The 26,455-nt window shown below is 33.0% G+C and overlaps 1 protein-coding gene across 1 annotated transcript; it reads right to left on the minus strand.

Moving 5' to 3' along the window:
- Positions 1–20,571: 20,571 nt before the first annotated feature.
- LOC110025778 (probable metal-nicotianamine transporter YSL12) lies at positions 20,572–25,796 on the minus strand. The gene is made up of 6 exons (XM_020726430.1): positions 25,131–25,796; positions 22,844–23,007; positions 22,589–22,686; positions 22,368–22,502; positions 22,104–22,293; positions 20,572–22,010 (listed from the first exon to the last, which is right to left on the minus strand). The coding sequence occupies exons 1-6, from the start codon at positions 25,591–25,593 to the stop codon at positions 20,895–20,897; spliced, it is 2,166 nt and encodes a 721-aa protein (XP_020582089.1). The 5' UTR covers positions 25,594–25,796; the 3' UTR covers positions 20,572–20,894.
- Positions 25,797–26,455: the final 659 nt, after the last annotated feature.

The raw sequence follows: 26,455 nt of genomic DNA on the forward strand, positions 1-26,455 counted from the left end.
TTAAATTGTTGACCTCACTTTTGGTTGAGGTCTAGTTTCCTTTTTAGTAGCCTAGGGTCTAGCCATAGAACATTCATGTTGACTATTTCTATATAACTAGAAAAGGAATCATCACCATTAGATATCCTAAACTCTTCTCTGTTCAACTTGAAGTTCCACATATTGATCCTAACCTCTAGCACATTATAGGTGGGGACAATATGGGGAAGCTTAAAGAGAGTTCCCATAGGTTTGCTTGGCCTTAGGGTGCACTCTACGTGTTGGTCTTGAGCTAGTGCATACACTGTCACTCACTTGCACATTACACCCCACTCACAACCCTAAACCCGAACTTGTTAACTTTGATCTCTTGATCTATTGAGAGACTCATTTAAATGGTTCCCTAGACTTACTAGCCTTAAGCTAGGATTTATATAAGACTATTACACAGAGGAACCAAATGGAGATTCCATTTGTCCATGGCTCAAATAAGGTGATTGACACCCCAATTTCACCAAAATACCTAACTTAGCCATTTGCCCCCTCAAACCTACCAAATTTACCAAAATGCCCTTGAAACTCCAAAATTAGTAAAATTATATAAAATAGTTAAATTTGACCCAAAATTTTCAAACCATTTAAAATTACCCAAATTTCCCAAAACATCCCAAAATCACTACAAATGTCTCCAAAATCAATTTCTACCCTTCAATTGAACCCAATTTGACCAATTTGACCCATTTTGACACAAAGCCCCAAATTTATAGTAATGTCTTAATTACCCTAATTAACCCCGAATGTCCACCAATTTGGTTCCAATTTTTCTCAATTTCAATTCTAACATTAAAGTCATCTTTACTTAACTCAATTGAAACCAAATACAAACCCAATTTGACCTAATTACAAGCCCAATTTCTCCCAATTTAAAATAAAATCAGAAAGCCCCCATTTGGCCCAAAATCTAAATCTCACTTAATTGAACCCCATGTCAATTCAACCCCATGCCCTATCCCATTGCCCCAATTTTGGACTCTAAACTCTTTATAATTATTCCCCACATCAAATTATACAATTAATTGTCCTTGTTCAAGCATTAATCCCGCTTAATTTCAACTTGGACCAAAACCACCCAATTTTGCCCCAATTTAGCCATGTCTCCAAATGTCACAAAATTGAAGGCCTAAATCCCAAAATTGACACTCAATTAAAGTTGAGAACTCTTCATGACATCCCCCTACACCATTTTTAACCTTCAATTTGGATTTGTTCCAACTCTAGCCTAACCTAAACCCAAGTCTAGCCCAACACCCCCAAATTGGCCAAATGTCTAAATTGCTTCAAATTGACCTACCAAATCAATTTAATATAAATTGACCTAACCTTCAATTTGGATTTGTCTCTATAGGGAACATCAGAACCCAACTTAATATAAACTATTTAATCTCTCGTATTAAATTTGGGAACTTATCGGTTTATAAAAAAGAGCTTCGCAGATCAAACACACGGTACAAATCTTTTAGTTAGTTGATTAAGTCTACGAACAAATTATATGCATATTATTTAGGATAGTAGATTAAGTCTACGAACAAATTATATGCATATTATTTGGGAAAGTATACTACTTGTAGTATGGCGCTCAACCATCTAGACTATCAAATATGTGAGGGTCCAGATATATATATTAAATTTAAACGACTTTCGAAAATAAACGGTGGAGAGTTATATACTATTTATTTCTAGTTTTCAAATAGAGAGGATGGGTATGTAAAAAAAATTACGGTTATGGATGCCTAATCTTCCACTTTTTCTAATGTATTATATGAGAGAATAGGCAGAAGAAGAGACTTCTTCCAAAAAATGCATTGTTGTCATTTTATTATCTTATTTCCCGGTTCTTGTGCCTCAAATTTTTTTTTTCTATTTGTGCCCGTGATACATTTGATAATACTTTCATTTTATACCGTCATTAATATTACAAAAAATTTATTTATATATATATATATATTTTTTATTTTCTACTATTATTATGCCTATTTTCGTTTAATTATTTTTTGTGAAGAAGAGATGATGTTTTTCAACTCATGGAATAGATAAGTCCCAATTTCTTGTCTTTTTCATTCCGCTGTATTTTTTTAATTTTTTCTCTTAACTAGTAAGTCATAGTTTAAGATGACGGTCTTGCGAGTTTTATGTTGTTTGCCAAGAATATATAATATTCTAATATTATTATATTATTTATTTTGGCAAGTTCTCTTATAACTATTTAATGCTGGAATTCTCGTTATTATTAAAAGGTGTACGGTTAGTAACGGATCTGGTTTATAAGTGGAATTCATTAGAAGGGCAGGCATTTTCAGTGCATGATCCGAAGAAAAGTAATCGGTCAGTTAGAAATATATCAAAAGATGCTTTTGATTAAGTTAGATAAATTTAAGCAACTCGAGAAGTAGAGATTCCTAAACAATAAATAGAAAATCTAACTTGTATTGATGATACAGTGTCTATAAAAGTTCGTTAAAGGAATTATAGTTTTACTTTATAGGTAATATTTGGTGAATTTTTTGTATTAATTTGAATATCTGTAAGACTTAATTTTATATGAATTATAAACTATTATGGTTAAAACATCTTTGATTTCTCTGCCATTGTTGATTCCATAATAGAGTCCGTCCACTACGTTTCAATATGACTTTCATTTTGTAATGATGATCCTATCCATAGTTCTGACTTAGCGTTCAACACATTGGTACGGATCTGGTTTCTTGATTTTGATTCAATTTAACCAAATATCATTTTTAATGAAATAGAGAATTAACATTGCTATATTTTTTATATAAGCTACATACTTCTCTTTTCTTATGCATAATTAGAGTGCATCAATTTATCATTGAATTCGACTACCATTTTCTTTAATTTTAGTAGAAGTACATACAAAAATTTATATAAGCTACATACTTCTCTTTTCTTATGCATACTTAGAGTGCATCAATTTATCATTGAATTCGACTATCATTTTCTTTAATTTTAGTAGAAGTACATACAGAAAATGAGTGAAACTTATGTTAAGTTTATGTTACGTTATGTTGTGGAATTAATTGTATCTGACAATCTTGTGTTAAAGTATGTTACGGGTAATAGTAGATTAATTCGGGTCTCACCACATATTTTTTATCTACAGTTGAAAATTTTAATACTATAAACCTTGAGATACAATTTGTCGAAGTATACTCTTAATATAATATATCGTTTCTCACTCCATGAAGTATTTCTTCCAACTAATGACGATGATGATGTGACTCCATTTATTTTGGCAGAAGTTTCAATTAAAATAATATTACTTTATGTAGAGATTATTCTATTTCAGATAGATGATCGTTATGTTGAACACATAATCTCACAACCTTCGTCAACCAATATTGAGAATAATATTGATACAAATCATTAAATATTAGTGTTTATATATTATTTTAATATGTTTGTTAAAGTAATTTCAAATAATTTATTAACATAAAGTTAATTCACTTGTAGAAATATTTTTATTTATGATTCCTCAAGAGTTTGTAGCTCCAAAAAAAATTTGCATGGAACTCTGAAATCAGATATACAATTACCTCCAATTATTGAAGGGTATGAGGCAATGGGTAGTGGCTCAAGTGATGATTACAATGATAGTTATGGCGAGCCGGATCATGAAGATATTGGGGAGTATGACAATGCAAAATATATGGGCATTAACTTATATAGAAGCATGCATTTCATAATCACAACATACTAGAGCAAATGATTAGCAGCAACGATTATATACAATACTTCCACAAGATTGAGATAAGAATGTTGATTTTGAAGATCCTAGTGAGCACATGACATCTACCTAAGAAGAATTTATTCCATTTGAATTGTTATAAAATATGCCTTTCACAATAGAATGAACTTCAATATGCAATTGGTGGGTGGTCAATTATTAATAATGATAAGCATTAGGCTATTAACTCAAATAAGAGACGACTAATAGTGACATGATCACTAGACCGTGCCAATGGTACCTGCATACTTCTAGCATGAAACGTTTAGGGGGTGCTTGGAAGATCTCTACTATAATGAACCAATACAGTTGCACCCAACCTAATGTGATGATTGCACACATGCAATGTACGACCAAGTTCATTTCACTTTTCATATTTCCATTTATTCGACAATAAATGGATTTAAAGCCAAAGGAGCTTATTAGTCGTATTGAATTTAAATTTAACTTAAAACTATCATATATTAATGTATGAGATGCTAAAAGAAAACCTATTAAGGTAATTTTTAGTAATTGGGAAGAGTCATATCGTTCATTATACCAATTTATAGAAGCAATCTAATATGTAATAATGTCAGGATCAAGTTTTAGAATCCAGGTTGGGTCATCTAATTGATTCTTAAGAATTTTTCAAGCTTTTGGCCCCTCGATTTCCGGATGGGTTCACTGTCTACCAGTTATGATTATAGATGGAATTTTTTTTATGTTAACAACTTTATATTTTTGTTGGAATTTACTATCGGTGAGCCAAAATGTAATGAGTCATGGTGGTGGTTTATACGAACCATGCATGACACAACCCCAATAATTTCTTGAAGTACGCGCCATCTCTAATCACCATTTTAGAGTTGTTCGGGTATGTCGTCAAATTTTTTTCTTGAGCAACACGAAGACATTGCCTACAACATTTGCTCAAAATTTCAGCCAATGATATGCATGTTTTCAATCGCTGCATGATATACATAAAACATAATAAAACAGAAGCAATGAATAGGCTCATGTAACGAGATATGACCAAGTTGAGTTTATTGTATGATAGTAGATTTGGAATGTCTGTCGTAGATATTGTGAATTGTTTGTCATAGATTTCATGGAATGTTTGTCATATATGTTATGGAATGTCTGTCACAAATTTCATGGTATGTCTGTCATAAATATCATGGAATGTCTATCACAGATAACTCTCATAATTAAAGAGTTAAGATTGAGAAAGATAATTCTATCTGTCAAAAGATGGAATATCTTTGAATGAAGAATGAATTTATAACGAGAGATGAAGAGAGAGAAGTTCCCCAGCGGAGTCGCCACTCTCTTGGTGGTCGTCGGAAAGCCGCCGTTGCCAATTCTCGTTGTCATGTTGTATGTTTGATGTTTTTGTCGAAAGTAGTCACCACTCTATTTATATATTTTATTTTCCTAATCTCGAAGTAACTTATTCTTTTGAATCATGTAAAGGATTCTCAAATGTTACGAAACTAGGAGAAGGAAGGAAAGGGCTAAAAATAGAAAACATGAGAAAAATAAATGTCGGGATGATCTTCATTATGGAAGACATTATGAAGAATATAATTTCTCGTATAAAGAAAACAATGTCGGGATGATCTTCATTATGGAAGACATTATGGAGAATATAATTTCTCGTATAAAGAAAACTGAAAAACTTGATAACCAGAGATTTAGGTATATTACCTATTCCAAGTTCTTCATTCTCCTATAGTAGCAAGCTCCTATAACTAGTTACATCTCAGGCAATCAAGACTATCTAATAAAACTTCTGATTAACGTTAACACTCGTTCTTCTAAGAAATGTCAAGGTCAAGGAAAGAAACATCAAATGTTTATTCCTAGGGTAATATGTTCTTAAGAATTTGATTCTACCCTAAAGGTTTTGTTTTATTTTGTTTGTTTATCTCATGTCATGTCGTTTTGCTTTTTTTTTTTTTGTTTGGTTTTTGTTTTGTTGTTATCATTCTGTTGTGAGGTTTTGTTGTTTTGTTGTCATTTTGGTGTTGTGATTTTTTTTCATTGTTATCATTTTTTTTAGGTTTATCTTTTCTGATTCAGAATGTCGTCCTACAAAAAAGAGTTAGCACACCCTATAACATGTAAAGTAAATTTAAAGCATAATTTGTTTTATGTCTCCAATAAACCTGCAAAACAGAACATGATTAGCATGAAATCATGTTTAAATTTATCAATTTAGTTGGTTGAATAATTTTTTAAATGACCCGGTCAAGATGTCCATGTCATCCCGGGGTCGTAAAGCATTCAAATCTACTTAGTCCAAAATGTGTTTAAACCAAGACCGAAAGATTCTTGTCAGCAACCACAAATTGCATCGTCCCAAAAATTTTCGTATATCTAAACAAAGATGTTCAAATTGCATTCGGTGATCTTTGTTCATTAGCGTTCAATTTGGATAGAATTAAGGTTTGGAATAGCTCTAAGTCCAATGTACGTAGGACTTAATATCTATTTAGGTTCAATGTAAGTAGAACATAAGGTTTGAAAAAGTTCTAAGTCCAATGTAGATAGGACTTAAGGTTAAAGATGGTTAAGTCCAATATAGGTAAGACTTAAATTTGGTTTAGGTTCAACATCGATTGAACCTACGGATTTGAAATGGTCTGAGTCCAATGTAGGTAGGACTTAAAGTTGATTTAGATCCAATGTAAGTAGGACCTAAAGTTGGTTTAGGTTCAATATGGATTGAACCTAAGGTTTATATCAGTTTAAATGTAAGTTGAATTTAAAAGTTTAAGTTGAGTTGGGTTCAATGTGAGTTAAACCTAAAGTTTAAGTTAACCTAAAAGTTTAAGTTAACTTAGGTTTATATTAGGGTTTCAGATAGCTTAAGTCAAATTTGGGCAGGACTTAAGAAAGTTTGATTAAGTCTAATCTAGGTTAGACTTAAAGTTGACTAAGGGTCAATTATACATTAAACATTAGATTGTTGTTGATTGTTGACTTAGATTCAAGTTGGTTGAACCTACAGGTTTGATTTGACTTAGGTTCAAGTTGGGTTGAACCTAAGGGTTTGAGTTGACTTAGGTTTGAGTTGGGTTGAACCTAATGGTTTGATTTGACTTAGGTTCAAGTTGGATTGAACTTAAGGGTTTGGGTTAAATTAGGTTCAGGTTGGGTTGAATCTAAGGCATAAAGGTTTGAGTTGACTTAGGTTTAAGTTGGGTTGAACCTAAATGTTTGATTTGACTGAGGTTCAAGTTGGATTGAACCTAAGGGTTTGAGTTGAATTATATTCAAGTTGGGTTGAATCTAAGAGTTTGAGTTGACTTAGGTTCAAGTTGGGTTGAACTTAAAGGTTTGATTTGACTTAGGTTCAAGTTGAATTGAACCTAAGGGTTTGAGTTGACTTAAGTCTAATGTAGTTAAGACTTAAGGGTTTGATTAAATTTAATTTAGATTATATCTAATTAAGTTTGAAAGTTAACTAAACCTAACATGGGTAAGGTTTAATTAGTTTTATTTGATCTAATCAGGGTTAGACTTAATTGGGTTTAGGTTGAACTAAGCGTAATGTAGGTAAGGCTTAATGTGGTTAATTAGGTCTAATTAGGGTTAGATCGAAAATAGGTTTAGATTGAATTAAGCTTAATGTAAGTAAGGTTTAATGTGGTTAATTAGCTCTATTAGGGTTAGACCTAATTGGGGTTTAAGTTTATCTCTAATTAGGGTTAGACCTAATTGGGGTTTAAGTTTATATAAGCCTAATGTGATTAAGGTTTAAGGTAGTTAATTAGGTCTAATTAAGGTTTAGACCTAATTAGGGTTTGTTTGGCTTAAACCTAGTGTAGTTTAGGCTTAAAAGAGGTCAATTAGGTTTAGTTAGGGTTTAGACCTAATTAAGATTTAATTATCTTAAGCCTAATGTAGTTAAGGCTTAAAAGAGGTCAATTAAGTCTAATTAGGGTTTAGACCTAATTAAGATTTGTTGTGTTAAACCTAATGTGACTAAGGCTTAACAGAGTTTAATTAGTTCTAATTGAGTTTTTGACCTAATTAAGGTCTAAACTACTAAACTTGATGTCATTAAGGTTTATCAGTGTTTAATTAAGTCTAATTGTAGACCTAATGTGATTAAGGTTTAACAGGGTTAAGGTTTAACAGGGTATTAAGGTTTAACAGGGTTTAATCAGGTCTAATTGAGGTTTAGACCTAATTAGGGTTTATGATGTTAAACCTAATGTGATTAAGGTTTAATTAAGGTTTAACAGTGTTTAGACTTAATTTTTAATTAGGTCTAATTGAGGTTTAGACCTAATTAGGGTTTATGCTGTTAAACCTAATGTGATTAAGGTTTAACATGATTTAATTAGGTCTAATTGAGGTTTAGACCTAATTAGGGTTTATGATGTTAAACCTGATGTGATTAAGGTTTAATAGGTCTAATTGAGTTTTAGACCTAATTAGGGTTTTGATGATGTTAAACCTAATGTGATTAAGTTTTAACAGGGTTTAATTAGGTATAATTGAGGTTTAAACCTAATTAGAGTTTATGATGTTAAACCTAATGTGATTAAAATTTAACAGGGTTTAATCAGGTTTAATTTAGATTTAGACCTCTTTAGGGTTTTGATGATGTTAAACCTAATGTTATTAAGGTTTAACAGTGTTTAATTAGGTCTAATTGTGTTTTAGAACTAATTAGGGTTTATTATGTTAAACCTAATGTGATTAAGATCTAACAAGGTTTAATCAGGTCTAATTAAGCTTTAGACATAATTATGGTTTATTATGTTAAACCTAATGTAGCTAAGGTTTAAAAAGGTTTAATCAGGTCTAATTGTGGTTTAGACTTAATCAGGGTTTTGATGAAGTTTAGATTCTTCTGGTTTGATCTTAGATGTCTAAGTTGGGTTTGAACCCACTTGGAATTGGATTCAAGTTAAAACTTAAGTCTATGTTGGTTAGATCTAAGTGTTATTTTAGAGTTTAAAATAGTTCCTCTAAATTTTTTAACAATTTTAAATTTTAATTTCCAGTTTATTAACTTTTTATAATTATTTTTAGGAATAATTACAAAATTTGATTAAAATTAGGAAACTAGGGAATTCTCCTAGCATAGGAAAAATCAAAGAATGTTCCTAAGGACTTAAAGGCTTTTCCTTAAAATTTTTAATTTTTTTTGGATTTATAAAGAATTCCTTAAAATTTTTAATTTTTTTTGGATTTATAAAGAATTTTAATAATTAAATTACTCTAGAGAGTAATTGATTAATTAAAAATTAAATATAATTTATTAAATTTTTATTTCAATTTCATAATTTTCTCCTCATTTTTCTGAATCCAGGGGTATTTTTGTCAGTTTTTTTAGGGTTTTTGTCATTTTCTGAATTTAAATAAATAGTAATTCTTTAATTTCCTATTTATCCAGCGCAGTGGCTGACTGGATCATCAAATCAGTCGAATGCGCATACGGCATTGTCTGATTTGCGGAGGGATCCATGTTGGCGCTGAGCTGGCCCGCAGTTATATTTGTTTCATATGGACAGAACTGCGATCCGGCTTAATTAGGGCCGTTATTTTCTGATACATAGAAATGGACGACATCGGTTCATCGTCACAAAGAGATGAACCGAGTGTCGTTCATAGTTTAGGCTTAAGATCTCCCTAGATCATGAACTAAAATTAAAATTTGTTATTTCTAAAGCATCATCTCGATATGATAAACACATCCATATGGATCTTTGGCCATGAAGTGACTATCTTCTCACAATGTCTGAAAACCGAGACGAAATTAGGGTTTAGCACCATATCTTGGTCTCAGTGTTTAAAATTTTAATTGGAATGATTCCAAAGCTTCACCTTGAGCTCAGGAAGCTTTCTTTTGACTCAATTTAAGTTGAAATTGGGTCTGAGTATGGGTTCATTGAAAAGGGGTCACAATTTCACTGAGGAGTAGGTTAGACCCTGAGGGGGAAGGCCAATTTTGAATGGGAATCTCTTCTTAGAGCTTAGGGAAGCATTTAGAAGAAAGAATTTGGAGTTTTGAGTAGGTTTGTGTCAACCCCAAAATTTTCCCTGGAATCAAGGAGTGAAATTAGGGCAGGTCAGTGGGTTTCATAAGTTGAATCCAATGGGAATCAATTCCTTAGGGTTTGGAGAGCAAAGTTGTTGTTGAAAGAATTTGACATTGGAGACTATCAATGTGTCCTCTCCTTTGGTAGCTCTCGAGTTAGCCTATTTATAGGCTTGAGGAAGCCACGATTGAGCTTGGTTAACTTGGGGAAGGAGGTAACAACTTTTTGATGGTTGTGGATAAGTTCTTTGGCTGAAGATTATCATGGATGAGCCTCCCAAGGTGATATCCATGATAAGCACCCATTACGATGAAGATTGAACCCTAGTTTTGGCTACCTTCCATTGGATAATTTGGGAGTTGGAAAAGGCTGCTCAAAATCGTCTGAATCAACCTCCCCCATATGAATTCATTGACCAGTTAATGAATTTGGGATGAGATGACACATATGCCTTCTCATTCCCAATTTTCATAATTTTCTTATTATGAGCCTAATTATGTGTAGGATAAGGGTTTAGATGGGTTCTTCTCTCATTGGATGAAGATGGAGATGAGTGATGATCTCACCACATCTTCATTCCATATTTTGTGAAGGAATGGCACATACCTCTTCCCCTTATGATGATTTCATAATGACTTTGTCTTGAGTCAAAGATCATGACTCATGGGTTATTCATGAATGTTTGTCATGTCACGGTGTGTTTCATGGGACATGGGTGACCCATTTACAATTTGTCATGTAGTGAATTTAGGGTTTAAGTATAGAATATGATTTTAGGGTGGCCATGGGTTTGTCATTCCATGAGTTTAAACTATGATTTTAAACTTAAATCCTAGGTCTAGTACTTCTTAATTTCACCCTCTTTAATCAATTAAATGATTAATCAATTAAGATAATAAAATAATTTAATGAAAATAAATTTTGACCAAAAATAGTAAGGTTGACCAAGTTTCACCAAGTTGACCAATTTAGGTTCAGGGTTGACCTACATGACTTACTTAACCATCTCATGGCTAGTTTAGTCATGGGGTCATCAGATTTGGTGGTATAACTTGGGTTTGACCACGGTTGACCAGGATGGTCAAATTGACCATATGGTGATCATTGGTGTCTATTGTTGACCACATGGTCAATGTGGTGATCATGAGGTTCAAAATTGACCATTTGGATCTAAGTTTGACCAATGGGGTCCATGGTTGATTAAAGAGTTTAATTTGACTGATTTGGTGTTTAGATTGACCAAATGTTCCAATTTGATGAATTTTGGTGTTAAAGTTGACCAAATGAGCTAGTTTGACGAAAGTTGACTAATTTGACCAAAGTTCACCAATTTGACCAAAGTTGGGCAATTGGGTCAATTGGATGTCTGTATTGATCAAATGGTAATTGTGGTAACTATTGGCTCAGGGTTTGATCAAATCAGGATTTGTCATAGCTGATCTGATCATTTTGGGGTGTCATCCTGGTTTGAACCCAAAAAAGGTATATTGGGAGTCAATTTAATTTTTAGGTTTTTTGAGACTCTAGATAATTTCGAAGGGGTCAATGTTGGTAAACCTTCTCCTAAGAGTGAACTTAGTGATCATGATGATCATTTTCAAGTCTTTTTGAAGATCATGAGTCAGTATGAGTGATTCAAGATATATCTTATCTGTGGGTGTCATTTTTGGATCCTCACAAAAGTGAGGTCTATAAAGATTTTACAATCTGGATTTTATTGGCCTACTCTATTTAGGGATATTAATACTTATGTAAGAACATGTAATCGATGTCAGCGTGTATATAATATTTTGAGAAGGAATGAAATGCCCCTAAACCTTACATTGGAAGTTGAACTTTTCTATGTATGGGGTTTGGAATTTATTGGACTATTTATACCATCTTTTAGAAACTTGTATATTTTAATCGCTGTGGATTATGTTTCAAAATGGATTGAAGTTGTTGCTTTACCCTATTGTGATGGTCAGATTGTTTCAAAATTCTTAAAGAGAAATATTTTTACCAGATTTGGAAGGCTTAGAGTGATCATTACGGATAGGGGAAGTCATTTTAGGAATAAGATAATCAAAACATTAGTTGAAAAATAGGGTATTAAACATCGGATTGTCATAGCTTATCATTTTCAGACCAGTGGTCTAGCATAATTATCTAACCATGAAATTAAAAGAATCTTGGAAAAGATCGTAAATCCTAATAGAATGGACTGATCAACTAGATTGGATACTGCATTATGGGCCTATAGGACTGCATAAAAAATTCTTATAGGAATGTCTTCATATAGACTAATTTTTGGAAAGACTTGTCACTTACCAGTGGAGCTGGAGCATAAAGCTTATTTGGCTATTAAGGAATTTAATTTTAATTTGAAAGATGTTAGTGATAAATGATTATTGCAATTAAATGAGCTCGAGGTGATTATAAATTAATCTTAAGAAAAGGTTAAGATTCATAAAGAAAAATATTAAAAATTGGCCTGATGGGAAGATATTAAACAAAATTTTGAACTTGACTAAGAAGTTTTATTATATAATAAAAGATTGAAATTATTTCCCAGAAAACTGAAGTCCAGCTGAATGGAGTCATTTATTGTGATGAAAGTCTACCCATATTGTGTTGTGGATATTAAAAATCCAAAAACAAAAAAATAATTTAAAGTGAATGGACATATATTGAAACCCTACTTTGTTGGACACAAACCTATCTTTAATGAAGTCTTAATCTTTGGTTAACCATAATAAAGGATGGATGCATTGGGTTGACGATGTTAAACTAAGCGCTTTGTGGGAGGTAACCCATAGTTATCTGTGTAGTTGATTTAGGTTTGTTTTTGTTTAAGTTAGGTGTTTTGAGCGAATTCTATGTACTATGGAGACCTACATGTTAAGAATATGTATAAAACACTATAATTAATGATTCAAAGGAGGTTATGAGTGTTACTTGGACCTTAAGCAAAGCGGTGCAAATTTGTAATATGTATAAAACACTATAATTAATGATTCAAAGGACTTGGACCTTAAGCAAAGCGGTGCAAATTTGTGCACTAGTGTCCAGGTGCCTAAAACTGGCGCCTAAGTGCCATATTATAGTGAGCTTGACACTTAAGCACCTAGATTTGGCGCCTAGATGCCAATGTTTGAAACTTCCTTATAACTTCCATTTGACAATTTTTGCACAAATGTTTTCTATTTAATTCGTAAAACCTGTCATTTAGGGTCATTTGTAATAATTTGAGAGGGAGAGGATCCACCATATCTTAATCTCATGGCTTGTAGCACCAAAGTAAGCATAATTCTTGGGATCTTTGAATGAAAGAAGTTTATTAGCGAGGTTGCACAAAAGTTATATGATAAATCTCTTGTGAAAAAGAGATTGATTAAGGAAAGAGGTTTCATTACTTCTGGTGGTCTTATGGAGGAGATAATTGTGTAGAGGAGTTGGGAAGTATTTTGTTACACTACTGCTGTCGTTGTTTTCTTTATCATGAAGGAATTTTATGCTAATCTCCATGGGATTAACCACAAATTTATCTTTGTTCGAGGCAGGTTAGTACATTTCACTCCTTCAAGAATTAATGAATTGTTCTTGATAGAGAATATTCGAATTTGTCATTATGCCAAATTTGCTCCTACTAGAAACATCTTAATGAAGTATTTAGATTCCTAACGAATGAAGAGGAAACCTAGGAAATGAGAAATGAATTCAAGGTTAGTATTCCTACTTTGTTGCTAAATCCATCCTCGAAGCATTGGCATTTTTTCATTTTAGCCAAGTTACTTCCTCCTAGGAAACTCAGGAAAGTGATAAAGGAGAGTGTTATCCTTAATTATTGTATTCAAACAGGGAGACCAATTGATGTGGGGACAATAATCTTTAGATCCATTCTTGGCTTAGCTCTAAATGGATCTACTACTGGACTGAGGCATCCATCTACCATGTTTTTACTGTGTAGCAAAGCTCAAGTTCCTTACAAAAATTGTAAAAAGTTGCTTCTTCTTTGGAAGCCCATGGACCAGTCTATTATGAGTTCTGACAGCATGGATCTTATAGCGGTGCATGGTAGAAATGCTTCTATGGACCAGTCTTCTCAAAATTCTGTTTCATTTTCACAACCCCAATTGCCTAATAAACTTGTTATTATCTTAAAGAAGATGAAGAAGTTGAAAAAGGAGATGGCTATTATTATGAACATCATCAGCCCCATCTCTAATTAGTTTGACCATCTGGATTGGCAGATCAAACAACAATTAGATCATACTGCACTTATTGAAGAAACAAAGGTACGGATGTTTAAGAAAAATAATTGGATCGAGTATGATTCAACAAAAAAATTTCCTAACTGTCTGTTCTATAACTTGTATGTGCACCACAAGTCGATGGGTGAATTTAGAGAGGAGGTCAGTGTTGTGGATGAAAGCATGTAGTAGCTTAGAAGTACCGAATTCAGATTTATAAGAGATTTTCTGTGTTGTGTTGAAATTTTATTATTAAATGTCGTCGAGTATATGTGTTTGACTAATAGTATTTTCTTATTAGTTTGCAGCGCCAGTATGTTTGTTGGTGTGACAATGGCGTTGTATTAAGTGTCTAATTATCGATGAGTTCATTTGTTTAATTGTTCAGATTTATATATATATATATATATATATAACTTGAATTTGATATATATATGAGTTATTTGTTGTTTGTGAAATTTGGAAGTTGGAAAATATTTAATTATGAAAATCAAGTTGAATTGGGCTAATTAGATTTCGAAGAGCCTTGGTGTTCTGAGCTTTATATGAAAATAAAAAACATTTTTTTTTTAAACTGGCGCTTAGGCATTGAAATCTGCCACCTAGACTCCGAACTCCGGCACCTAGGCACCGAAATCTGGTGCCTAGGCCCCAATCACAAGGGAAACTGGTGCCTAAATGTCGGTTCGGCTGAACTGCCAATTTCATGTGAACCGCCAATTTCATGATCTAAAATCTTGAAATTAGCCTATTTCACCATTTATACGCCTAGTTCATCCTCTTCTTCGTGAAACCCACCGAGCCATCACCCTAGGGCACTTCATTTGATTTTGAGGCAAATTTGCAGATTAAAAACATTAGATTTCTCTTCTCTTGGAAATACCTTTACTTTGGCTTAGAAATTTTTAATTTTCATCATGAATTTATTCTACACTATGGAGATATCAAATATTCAAAAATTTGGATGAAAATAGTGAAGAATCCATGGTGTGAAGTTTCTTAGCTTTTATTTTGAATTTTAGGAGTTCATAAAACTTATATTTGGAATTTATGTGGAATTATTGTAAATTTTTAGAAATATCATGGCTCCTAAGACGAAGAGAGGGAAAGGAAGCAAATTCTTCGATTCTAAGAAATTCATCAATATAAAAGCTCAGTATAGATATAATGATCAACTGACTTCTAAAAAGTTGATTCAAGGGCAGGCTTTCTTCAATCCCGGAGGAGCTATTAAAAGTTTGAATATGGACTGACATTAGGAAAGCTTTTGTTAATTCACCGCTGTAGTTGTTATCTCGGTTGTACGGGAATTTTCTGCCAACCTCCAAGAAGCCTCTGATGACCAGATATTTGTTTGAGAAAGATGTGTAGAGTTTACAACAGCGCGGATCAATGCTCTTTACCAGTTGTTGGATATACCTAACTACGATTCCTTTTCATTTTTTCCTATTGAGTCATGGTTAAATGAGGTTATTTCATTTTTGACTGACAAAAGTGGAGTTTGGAAAGATAGAATGACCACAAGGTAAACTTCCCTGCTCAATGTTACATGCACCCTCCAAGACATGACACTATTTCATTTCCATATGACTTCTTCCTTCTAATCATCTTAGTGAGGTTATTAAGGAGAGAGTAGTCTTGAACTTTTGCAGTCAACAAATGAAATCTATAAATATTGGCTCTCTGATTTATTAGAATATCCTCATTTCTTCTAAAGATGGAACCACTAGAGGTTTAGGATACCCTGCTTTGATTTTTACTTTTTGTCAGCAATCAGGAACAGGATATGAGAGATGGGAAGAGCTATTACAGCCTATTAAACCCATTAGCAGGACCAATGTGCATGTATAAGAGTTGCATGCTAGATTGAGGTCCAGAGGTGGAAATTCAAATATTCCTTCTACCTCCATTTCAAGACCATCTACCTCAGGTACTACTGCTCACCTTTCAGCCATTCTGGATGAACTTCATGGTGATTATTAGGCACAGTTGCATGATATTGCATATCTGCAAGGTAAAGTGACTGATATTGATGATAAGATTGATCATGTTCAGGGATACTTGAAACTCAAACATGATTATGATATGAGTTTCAATACCCCTCTAGTGAGTTTTCTTCATAGAAATCAGGATGTTCTATTTCATCTAGTCCTCCATATTTGAATTATGAACCCCAGACCCATATGAATGAGGATGATGATGTTGAGGATGAGGAGGAGGATGAGTAGTTATATCTTTATTTTTGTTGGATGTAGTTTACTTATGTGTCTTTTGTAGTTGTATTTCAATGGATTATGTGTCTATATTAGAATATTGTACTGAACTTGTTGTTATGATTTGTTATTTGTGTTGGTGGATTGTTTATTGTTTGTTTTTACTGCACTACTGTCTATTTTTAAATTTATGCTTATGTTTAGAGTAGTCATATACTTAGCAAATGTTTCTGATATATCATGTTTAATGAAGCTTTACTAACTGCTATACACCTGCCATTTCAAATTGTAACTGCATATTTTCATGTTAAAACCCTATATAGAAGGTCAATTTTATAATTTAGATTTGTTATTTTCTTCCTACCTACATTTCTTTACTGAATGTTTTATCTTGTTAAAAATTTAATTTTGGGGAGGGAAAAAACTTTTGAAAATTGAGCTTTAATTTTCCTCAATGGCATTATTTTAAAACAACCTATGGTATGTGGTGTTATCTTTATGATTCTAAAACTTTTGATTTTTCGGAATGATATAGAAAATTTAGAAGAAAAGTTAGTGAAAGGATGAAACTAAAGTTAAGATAATTAGTAGAGAATATTAGAGAAATGATTTTACTATCTATTTTAGGAAAAATTAAATTTTTGAAAAATTAAGGATTTTAAGAATAATACTTTTTAAAGGATTTAAATTCTATGAAAATTCTTTTTCAAAATGTAATACGAGCTAAGTTAAGGATAGAAAATAAGTTTTTAGCTTTAGAAAAAAGATAGTGAAATTTAAAATAATTAAAGGTCTATCTAGATATAATAATTCTCACTTAAGAGAATAGGAATTAAAAATTCCTGAAAGAAAAAGAAAAGAAAAAATAATAAAAAAGAAAGGAAAAAGTAAAGTATGAGAAAGGGAGGAGAAGCTTGAGAATAGGACCTAATTAAAAATCGATTTCACTTAAAGTTTTCTAAAGAACGAAACTTAAGATCAATCTTATGTTTAAGGTCTAAATGTATTAGTGAAAATTATTTTCAATATTGAATTCATAAATTTTGAAATTAATATTTTTCCAAAAATCTAAAGTTTGAAGAAATTTCGATCATCTCTGAATTAAATAGAAAATTAGTATTCCTAAATTTAATATTAAGTGTTCTAATACCTTAGATATCATCTATTTTACTAAAAATTTTTTCTAAGTTGGACTATTACAATTCTAAAACAAAAATTTTAAATCACATAAATGAAACAAATTGTCATAAGTTAATAAATATATATGTACTTTATATATATAATTTATAGTGAAGTCACTTGGGACAAGTAATAGTTAAGTTTGGAGGATTTTGACATGTCTAAAAATATGCAACTTTTATATACACATTTAATGCCTATTTTTAGTGATATTGCACATTAATTGAAGATATTTCTATGTCTTTTCTACAGGCACAATAAGTTGGGCAAATTGGAGCTAAAACAAGCAAAAATGGAAAAATTTGGAGTAAAAAAGAGGCCCATTATAGAAGTTGACCTCACACCCTGACGCCTAAGAGCCAATATACAGAAACAATGGCGTCTAGGCCCCACGGTTAGGTGCATAGGCCCCAGAAATGGTTTCTCCCCCAAATTTATTGAATTTGAACAAATTTTGAAAAGGTACTAAAGGTGATTCTTGGAAATTCAACCCTATGCTATATAATAGTGATTTTATTACAGAAATGGGGTGGCACAAAGGAGGACAAGAGGAGAGTAAGTGAAGAAGAGTGAAAGAGAAGATTGTCTCTTAGAGTTGTAAGAGGAGAGGGGAAGTGAGTGATTTCTTCTTCATTACATTTTTAAGAGGGAATTGAGTGATATTGTAAAGAGATAAAGTGAGATTACATTTTTAAGAGAGAATTGAGTGATATTGTAAAGAGATAAAGTGAGAAAGGAACTTTAAAGGATTTGATTGGGGAGGAGATTGAGATAAGTAGTTTGTACTTTACTTGTTTTACCTGTTCTTGTTGTGTAAACTTGTTTTTATATATAAATCCATGTTTTGTTGTATCTTTCTCATAAAATCTGAGTGATTTGCTTTGTCTTTTCTCTGCAATGAGAAATAATCATGCGAAGAATTGAAATTGTTTAGAAGTGTTTTAATTTCATAACTGTGATGATTCAAACTTCAAACTTCATTTACTTAATCAATATGACCAATTATTAAGTTAAAATTTCTTGTAAAACATAATGATCCGAAAAGGCTATGCTTTCCTCAACCAAGTAAGAATCACATTTGATCTCATGGATGAGAATTTATTCATGTGGTTAAGTACAAATAAATAAGGAAATAAATTTTGATGTGTGTAAATTTGTGATTGTAGAGTGACAAGCTGAACCTCCAATTTGTTCTAGAAGTTGAGAACTTAAGGCTAGATGTTAGCCTCCAGGCTGAGGGATAGTGGGAACTCTAGAGTGAGAGCTAGTATTTTCGCAGCCTAACCGGGGATTTAGGAACTTTACTCTGGATTAGCCACCTTATACACTTGTAAGAGGGTAAAGAATATGTATGCTCTTATTTAACACAATATAATTGATAACAATTTGAATTATTCACTGATTATAATCTCATTGTAATGGGAAGTATACTTTCTAAAATTTGAACAATGTTTCAGAAAACTTAGTTTTAGTTAACTTAAAATCTATTTTGAGTTTAGAGATAAGAGTAGTATATATAATTTATTTAGTCTAAAAACACAATTTTTGACCTGCATTCCTAGTTATGTTTTCTGCAGTTTAATTAGAGTTTCTTTGAGTTAATATTATAAGAATTTCAAACTTCCCTATGAGATCAATACTTAGGATTCCAATAAAACCCTATATTACTTGTGCGATACATATTCTTCCGTTAGCATCCTAGCAAATATTTGAAATCGATAAATAACACCTTAAATAACAAGGAGTGACAGTTATAAAGATTTTAGGAAATATTAACTTTTCTGAATTAATTATTGCTGTGGTTGCCTCAACAATCAGCGCGCATCATTTATCCGACAAAATTTTGCCACAAACAGACGCAAAACAACATGTTTGAAACTTTGGGACGCTAATTCTAATGCTAATTAATTATATCCATTTAGTGAAGCTTAATAGTTTAATAGAATAATGTTTTCACCAATAACCCTAAACCAGATGAATTTGTCGTTTCAGATTTGAGTTGCATAGGGTATAACCAACATAATTTTGAGAAGCATCGATAAATGAAAATTAAAAGCAAAAAACATGAATAGAGGAGGCTGGTGAAGGACTCCAGTCGTTTGTGTGTACAAATTCAAATGGTTAATATGAAGGATTACTTCATTTTATTAACAAAAGCTTGTTACTTTTTGTGTAGGTACACAGGTTACAATGAGATTTATTATGCTTAATAGATAAATTTTGCTGTTTGGAAATAAATAAAAGTATAGCTAAACATTAATGCCACAGTAGTGGCTGTGATTTTTCACAGAAGAACTACATGCTGTGCGGGATGTAAGACAACATTTGAGAGCCCTTTTAGACAGCCACCTGACACAATGATTTGATTGGTCCTCCGATCCTTGATTCAAAAATCAGATACATACACTAACCTCTTGATGTGCCCTTAAGCTAAACAATATTAACAACGTTGCAAGATGAAACAATGACTACGTATAATATACTTATAATATGTTTAATATGTCTTGAATCAGCAATCAAAAGGATAAAGGTAATATTGAGTCCATAACTTTTTGAGTTAAATTTATTGATTATAATAAGAAGAGTGGCTAAAAATTATCAAATGAATCATATCGAACACTATAGGCTTAAGAATTACATTTATAAAATTACAATTAAATTAGTTTATGTTAAATGCATCATATGTGTGGTTAAACTTATAAAGAATTGCTGACACAGCAGTTTATCATCATGAAAAAACACAGCAAAATATATAAAATCAGGTAATGGCGCATGCTCAAACAAGATTAAATGTTGGACGATGTAGATTAATAAACTTGAAAATGCATTGATATATATGTAAATAGTTAACACAGAGATTAAAATAATTAAAATAAATCTACGAATTCAAACTTAGAATTAAGAAATGAGTTTTGATTTGTTGGCCTAACAGAATTGTTATTATTTCAGTTCATACTGCCACTTTAGAATGCTGCCAAAAGACGAGTCATTTGTTTTGGTTTGTTGGCCTAACAAAATTCTTATTTCACCAGTTCATACTGCCCTCTTAGGATACTGACAAACGAGGAGTCATGATAAGTTCGACAATTACAACAATCAGTTTAAAAATGAAACATTCAGATTATTATTTTTTTCTTAAACATGCCGAATTACCATACACAGAATGCAATAATAATACATAAACCATGCATTTAATTACTAAAAAGACACTTCAACTGGAGTCAACCTTCCACTTTACAAGGAACAGTATTATCATGCACTTTATCAGAAATAGCATTTACAACTAAACCCTCAAGGACAGTTAGACATCCACACAATAAGAGGCCTTTTAATGAAAATGAGCTAATAGGGCATAGCGCAGAGAATATCCTTTCACATGAAAGCCTTACCATAAACAAAGATTTCTTCTACTCTCAGTTTATGAACTTGCGAGGTCAAAGAACAAAAACTAAGACAATGTCTCAATGAAGGCATCGACCTTGTCATTTGTTGTCCTTGATAAGAACTTCATGCATATGGGCGGCTGCACCTTAGCCAGTGCAAGAATAGATTGTGGCAAAGTCCATATTCCATCTCCACAAATCAGACCAGATGCCACAGCCGAGGCAAACTTATCAGCTTTCGGCTTGTCTAATCTTTCCCAGATGAACAGTATAAGGCTTCCCATGCACATATCAATGGCAAAATATGGTCCAAGATAAAATGGTATAGCCATAGCCATAGGTAATGGAATGTATTTTGCCCACTTCTTCCCAACTACATCTCTTAAGAGGTTGATGAGGATAGCACCGGCAAAGAAGATATAACAGAGGGTGAGGCAATGCTTTGGCAGTGATGAGAAGCCATCAACACCAAGTATTGCCATGTTACGGTAAACCAGTGCATAAGGTGCTGGGTATTCAGATCCTGGCACGCCAAGATCTTTGAAGGCCTTGTAAAAAAGCCAAAAGACACAAGGTCCAATAACACAGCCCATAGCAGTTCCAATAACCTGGCTGATAAACATGGACCTTGGGGAGGCAAGAGTGAGATAACCAGTCTTAAAGTCCTGCATCAGATCAGAAGCAGTGGACACAATGTTCATCATGACACCACATGCTGCAAGACCTGCAAGCACTCCTCCATGGGCAGAGCCAACCCAAGCACCAAAGATGAAGATGGCCAGCTTTCCATAGGTAGATGCTAGGGACCAATCTGTGAGGCCACAGCCATAAGCATTGCAGAAGGCAAGCACCGGGGCAAATGTATATGTGACCAAGATATGGTACCATTTGAGCTGAGGGAATATATGAGGTACTGTGGCAATGGAGATAGCAGCAACTAGAAGATAACCAACAAAGGCAACCTTTTTAGGTATTTGATCCTTAAGGAAAAGCTCAACACGCCGTTGATCATCATAGGATATCATACTATCGGTAGCAGCATTATCATTTTCAGTGTAAGGCAGCGTGCTGGCCATATTCTTGCTCTGTGCATGAGAAATAATAGCAGGTATTGTCTTGGTTAAAACCTTGACAAAATTGTAGAGACCGTCGCCAAGAATCATTGCAATTGATATAAATACCTTGAAGGACCCCACAGATATGTTTAGATGGTTAAATTTAAAATTTTTAAGCATATTTTATGTAGAGTAGCAAAAAAAGACATTAAGAAATACCCTGTAGCCCTGCAGACCATGAAGGTTGGAGGGTGGGAGAGCTGCTGAATACCAACTGCCCTTTCTATTTCCAATAAGTGGCCACATGATACCCCATGAGAGAATACCTCCCAAAAGGACAGATATATTGACAAGATAAGGGCAAATCATTCCGACACCAACATAAGTTGCAGAAAAGTCAAAATAGAACCTGTTGAAAAAGATGAAATCAATCATTTGAGAAAGTGAATTTAAAAAATGAGATAGATGGATAAGTTATATTACCTGTTCTTATAAGCTTCAAGGCCTAATGTTGGGAAGCTGACAAACCCGCAGTTATCACCAGCGGTGTAAAACCACTGGAAGAACCCCCATAAGAAACTCCCCACAAAGAATTTGCCCAGTGTCTTCACTTGTTTCCTACAACAATAACAGAGGAATTTCGTTTTATTTGTATCCCTTTTATCTTTTTAAAATAGCAGGTTGATTTGAGTTTCTGAAGTTACTTCGCTAACTTAGCTCCTTGGGGAGTGTGGAAACCATTGATAAGGTGAGCAGTTGCAGTGCCACTTGGATAGCTCAATTTGTAGTCTATGATCATGACCTGAAAATTTTAAGATACTTAAATTACAGTAGCAATATATATCAGAAATCTATTACACCATCCATCCTCTACCTCCCTCTCCCTGTCACTCCCTCCCTCTCCCCCACTCCCTCTCTCTCACACACAATCAATATGTAAATGAAAGGATGAGTAGAACCTTTCTAAGGGGAACAAGAGAAAAGAGTCCAATAAAGCTGACAAGAAAGAGAAATCCAATCATCCATCCTAACTGCGGATCCTTGGTGTCCTGCGAACTGTTTTCTTCGCTTGATTGTTTTGCCGTCCTTGAACTCATTGCAAAAAGATAACTTCCAAAACCACCTGTCTCCATGTGCAAGAAAAGAACTTAAAAACAGCTGATCAATGTAAAAAATTGGCCTTAGCCTTTACATACACATAATGGTATATGTAATGACTACAAACAAAATCATTGTGTGTACCATCAATTTCACATGGATGTCAAATGGGCACCCCAAATTATCAGTTTAACATGATGATTAAGATAGTTCGGAAGTACTCCTAAATTATCAACACAAAAACAGAACAGAAACTCTTAAATTGTCTGGCGATTCAAATCTCTTAACATCTCTTTTGAACATCAGATGCACCACTATTTGTTTTCTATTTAATACAAATAGAAATATTTTTATAAGGAAACTAATATATTCCAAATTATCATATCACATCAATCAAAATTAGATGCAAAGAAAAGAAGAAAAATACAGGCATATTACTGTTCTTTTGAAAAATGTTTTAATTGGACAAACCTCAATTTTTTCTAAAATTTCAAGGAGAATAGCCACGTGCGGCATAACCCAGTGTCGTAGAGTATCTTGTCTTAATATCGATACATCCGTTTAGAAAATATCAGCTATTGAAGAAGTATCAAAGTGGATTCTTTAATTTATTTTTAATATCCAAAACTATAAAATGCTAACTCAATATCCTTAATTACAAAGTTTTTAACAATTTACTAATGGGAAACTTTCTATAGTATAATCGCATTATTATTGTATCAATGGTAAAGTCTATTTAGACATTCGTAGTGCCATGGAGCTATAAAATTATCAGACCAAAGTATTATGTTTTATCAATAAAATTAATCAAAAGGAGATATTAATGTATTCCATTAAATTAACGCAACGACAGTGATTCATTAGAAAACTACATCTCATCCAACTCCTCATTTAGGGCAACTAGAGCGGATATAAGCAAAATTCAAACATAATCTGCACCTGTTTAATGCCGTGTAATGGTTCATTTCAATAAATATCTAAAGCCACAACACCAAGTCAGAAGGAGTAGATGAGGTGTCTTTTCCTTAATTTGCCAATCAATCGGCCGACTGCAGGCCGAGCAACAAAATTTGAATTCAAGTCCGAATATTTTACTAGCCAGCTAATTACTACTACTGCAGCACTGCCGTCAAGGTGGGAACCCAGTGAGAGACTAACGGCTTAAATTGACCACAAAGCATTGCACGCCTACCAAGTTAACAAAAAAAAAGGAAAAATATTGTTGCAAATGCAATTTGCATTATCTATAAGGATGATCTGAAAATGGTGAGAAGCGAAATTTGAACGTCAAAATCACTAAATATAAATATTTATAAATGTATTTTAAAAATATATAGAAAAAGTATTAATGTAAGACATTTATATGAATTTTGAAAATATATATATGCACATGATTTTTAATCTTAATAAAAAAAATTATAAGAAATTTGGGAAGATAAATGCAAAAAATCAAAATTTTACAACTAAAATATTATAGTTTTAAAAAATTTTAAAAGTACATATGGCCCAGGAGTTTGTTCTTTCTCTAGCGTTATGGGTTAAATCCCAGAAAAATTCATTATAATTTATCGCCCGTCATGAAAAGAAAAGTTTTACAAAAAAATAAAAAATCATCCTATTAATTAAACAATCAAAACAAATCCTGCTACAAAATCGAGAAAGTTAAAGTTCTTTATGTTTGATTTTAACATTCTTAATTTTACATTATGATAACTGCAATTTATAAAAAATCATTCAATTTGGGATTTACTATTCCTAACAAAATTTTGGGAGAGAATTGCACCCATCACATTGGGAAATTCATACAACTAATTAGAAAACGCTCACGCATTTCCCATAAACGATTGGAATCTTTTATAAAAAAATCCTAGAAAAGATTTATCTAAATGATGAGCAACTAATCAGAAGATCATAAAGTTAAAAAAAGAATTTTCTAAAAGCATGTGTATCCAGCATGATACTGAATAGCTCAATTTTCATCTCAAATCGAATCGGTTACTTTTTCAATCCGATTCAACCACTAATTTCCATCTTCCAAAAACTTGTATCAAACAAAGATTTGATAGCGAAATACCGAGAAAATAATTTTTAATCGTTTGTAACAGCAACGATTAACGATAAGAGGAAGAAAAGGGCTTAAACAATTACCGCTGAATGCAATTCCATAAGCGGCAACGACGCATGTCTGGATCACAGTATTCTCCTGTCGGGTGAAAGCATGCTGAAGGAGACCGGATTTCTCAAGGACCTTCGTCCACGTCTTGACGAAGAAGAATCCGAGGAGGCCAGCGGAGACGTTAAGGGAAGGGATGATACCGGTGGTGAGATTGAGCTTCATCACAATGATACTGAACATGATGGAGAGGAGGAAGCTCACAACCATCGCACGAAACGTAAGCTGCTCTCTCCATGGTGGAACCCTCTTCCCTTCAAACACCTTTTCGATAGACATCATATCATCCTCCTCCTGATTTGCGGCTGCAGATTTTGCAGTCTCAAACGCGCTGTTCTCTTCTTTCTTCCCTCTTCGATGGGTCATCTGGCTCTGATCCGACATCTCAATCCCGCGATCCTCGCCGGGGTGAGTCTCCCGGCCGTCACCATTCTCCATTGCGGCAGGCGAACTGTGATTAGGGAGAAGGGGGAGGATGCTGAAGATAGGAAACGAGTGAGGGATGCAAGAAGAGAGGACGCCCAATTTTATAGGCCGGAACTAAAATGGGAGGTCAAAATTTCGCCTGATTTTGCTCCTGGTTATGGTGAAAAAGGATTCATCGCTGTCAGATCCTGATTCCATGGCTTCCGCGGTTCATAATTCAAAAGCATTGACCATCTGTATTTAATTGTTATTACTTATAGGGCAAGGGGGCCCTGTGGGGACAGCCAGCATTCAAAGCTTTAACGCTTCTGCACCGCGAGTTCATAACCGTTCCCGTTCGGGCAGAAAATATTACGAGTTTCGATTAAGCTTTTTTAGTATAATGATTATTGATTTAGAATTTTGGATCCGATGCTTATGATTTTTAGGATTTAGAATTTTTTTTCTTTTTTTTGGCAGGGGTGGGGACTGTTTAAATTTCCAAAATAGTAGTGTATTTAATGCCAATAAATGTTGAAATTATTACGCATTATTTAGAAATTGATATTTTTTTTAATTGGGCTTAAGTATTGTTTAATAATGCAAAAGAATTTCAAAGGTAACTTTTAAGCATTGCATTATTTTTTTTTGTTCAACATAAACATGCTTTGTGCTTACACCGTTTTCAATTTTATTAGAATTTTTACAAATGTTTTTATTTTATTTTTTCTGCCATTTATTTACATCATTGTTTTATAAATAAAATTATAATAATTATTTACCCCAAGTGTTTAGTATAATTTTTTTCTTATTTTGTTTCTAAGAACAATAAAATTTAAACATAATTTAATCAATTACATTTAAGTGCATATTCAACATGTGTTTTGAGGTTGAT

This window comes from Phalaenopsis equestris, unplaced genomic scaffold (genome assembly GCF_001263595.1).
Source record: "Phalaenopsis equestris unplaced genomic scaffold, ASM126359v1 Scaffold000330, whole genome shotgun sequence".
NCBI lineage: Eukaryota > Viridiplantae > Streptophyta > Magnoliopsida > Asparagales > Orchidaceae > Phalaenopsis > Phalaenopsis equestris.

What these genes read in the sequence shown, in the direction of transcription:
- LOC110025778 (XM_020726430.1), bottom strand. Translation starts at nt 25,593, where the DNA reads ATGGAGAATGGTGACGGCCGGGAGACTCACCCCGGCGAGGATCGCGGG. An exon ending in TTATGGAATTGCATTCAGCG is followed by an intron (nt 23,008 to 25,130) that starts GTAATTGTTTAA and finishes ACATGGAGACAG; the next exon opens with GTGGTTTTGGAAGTTATCTT. An exon ending in CTCTTGTTCCCCTTAGAAAG is followed by an intron (nt 22,687 to 22,843) that starts GTTCTACTCATC and finishes TAAAATTTTCAG; the next exon opens with GTCATGATCATAGACTACAA.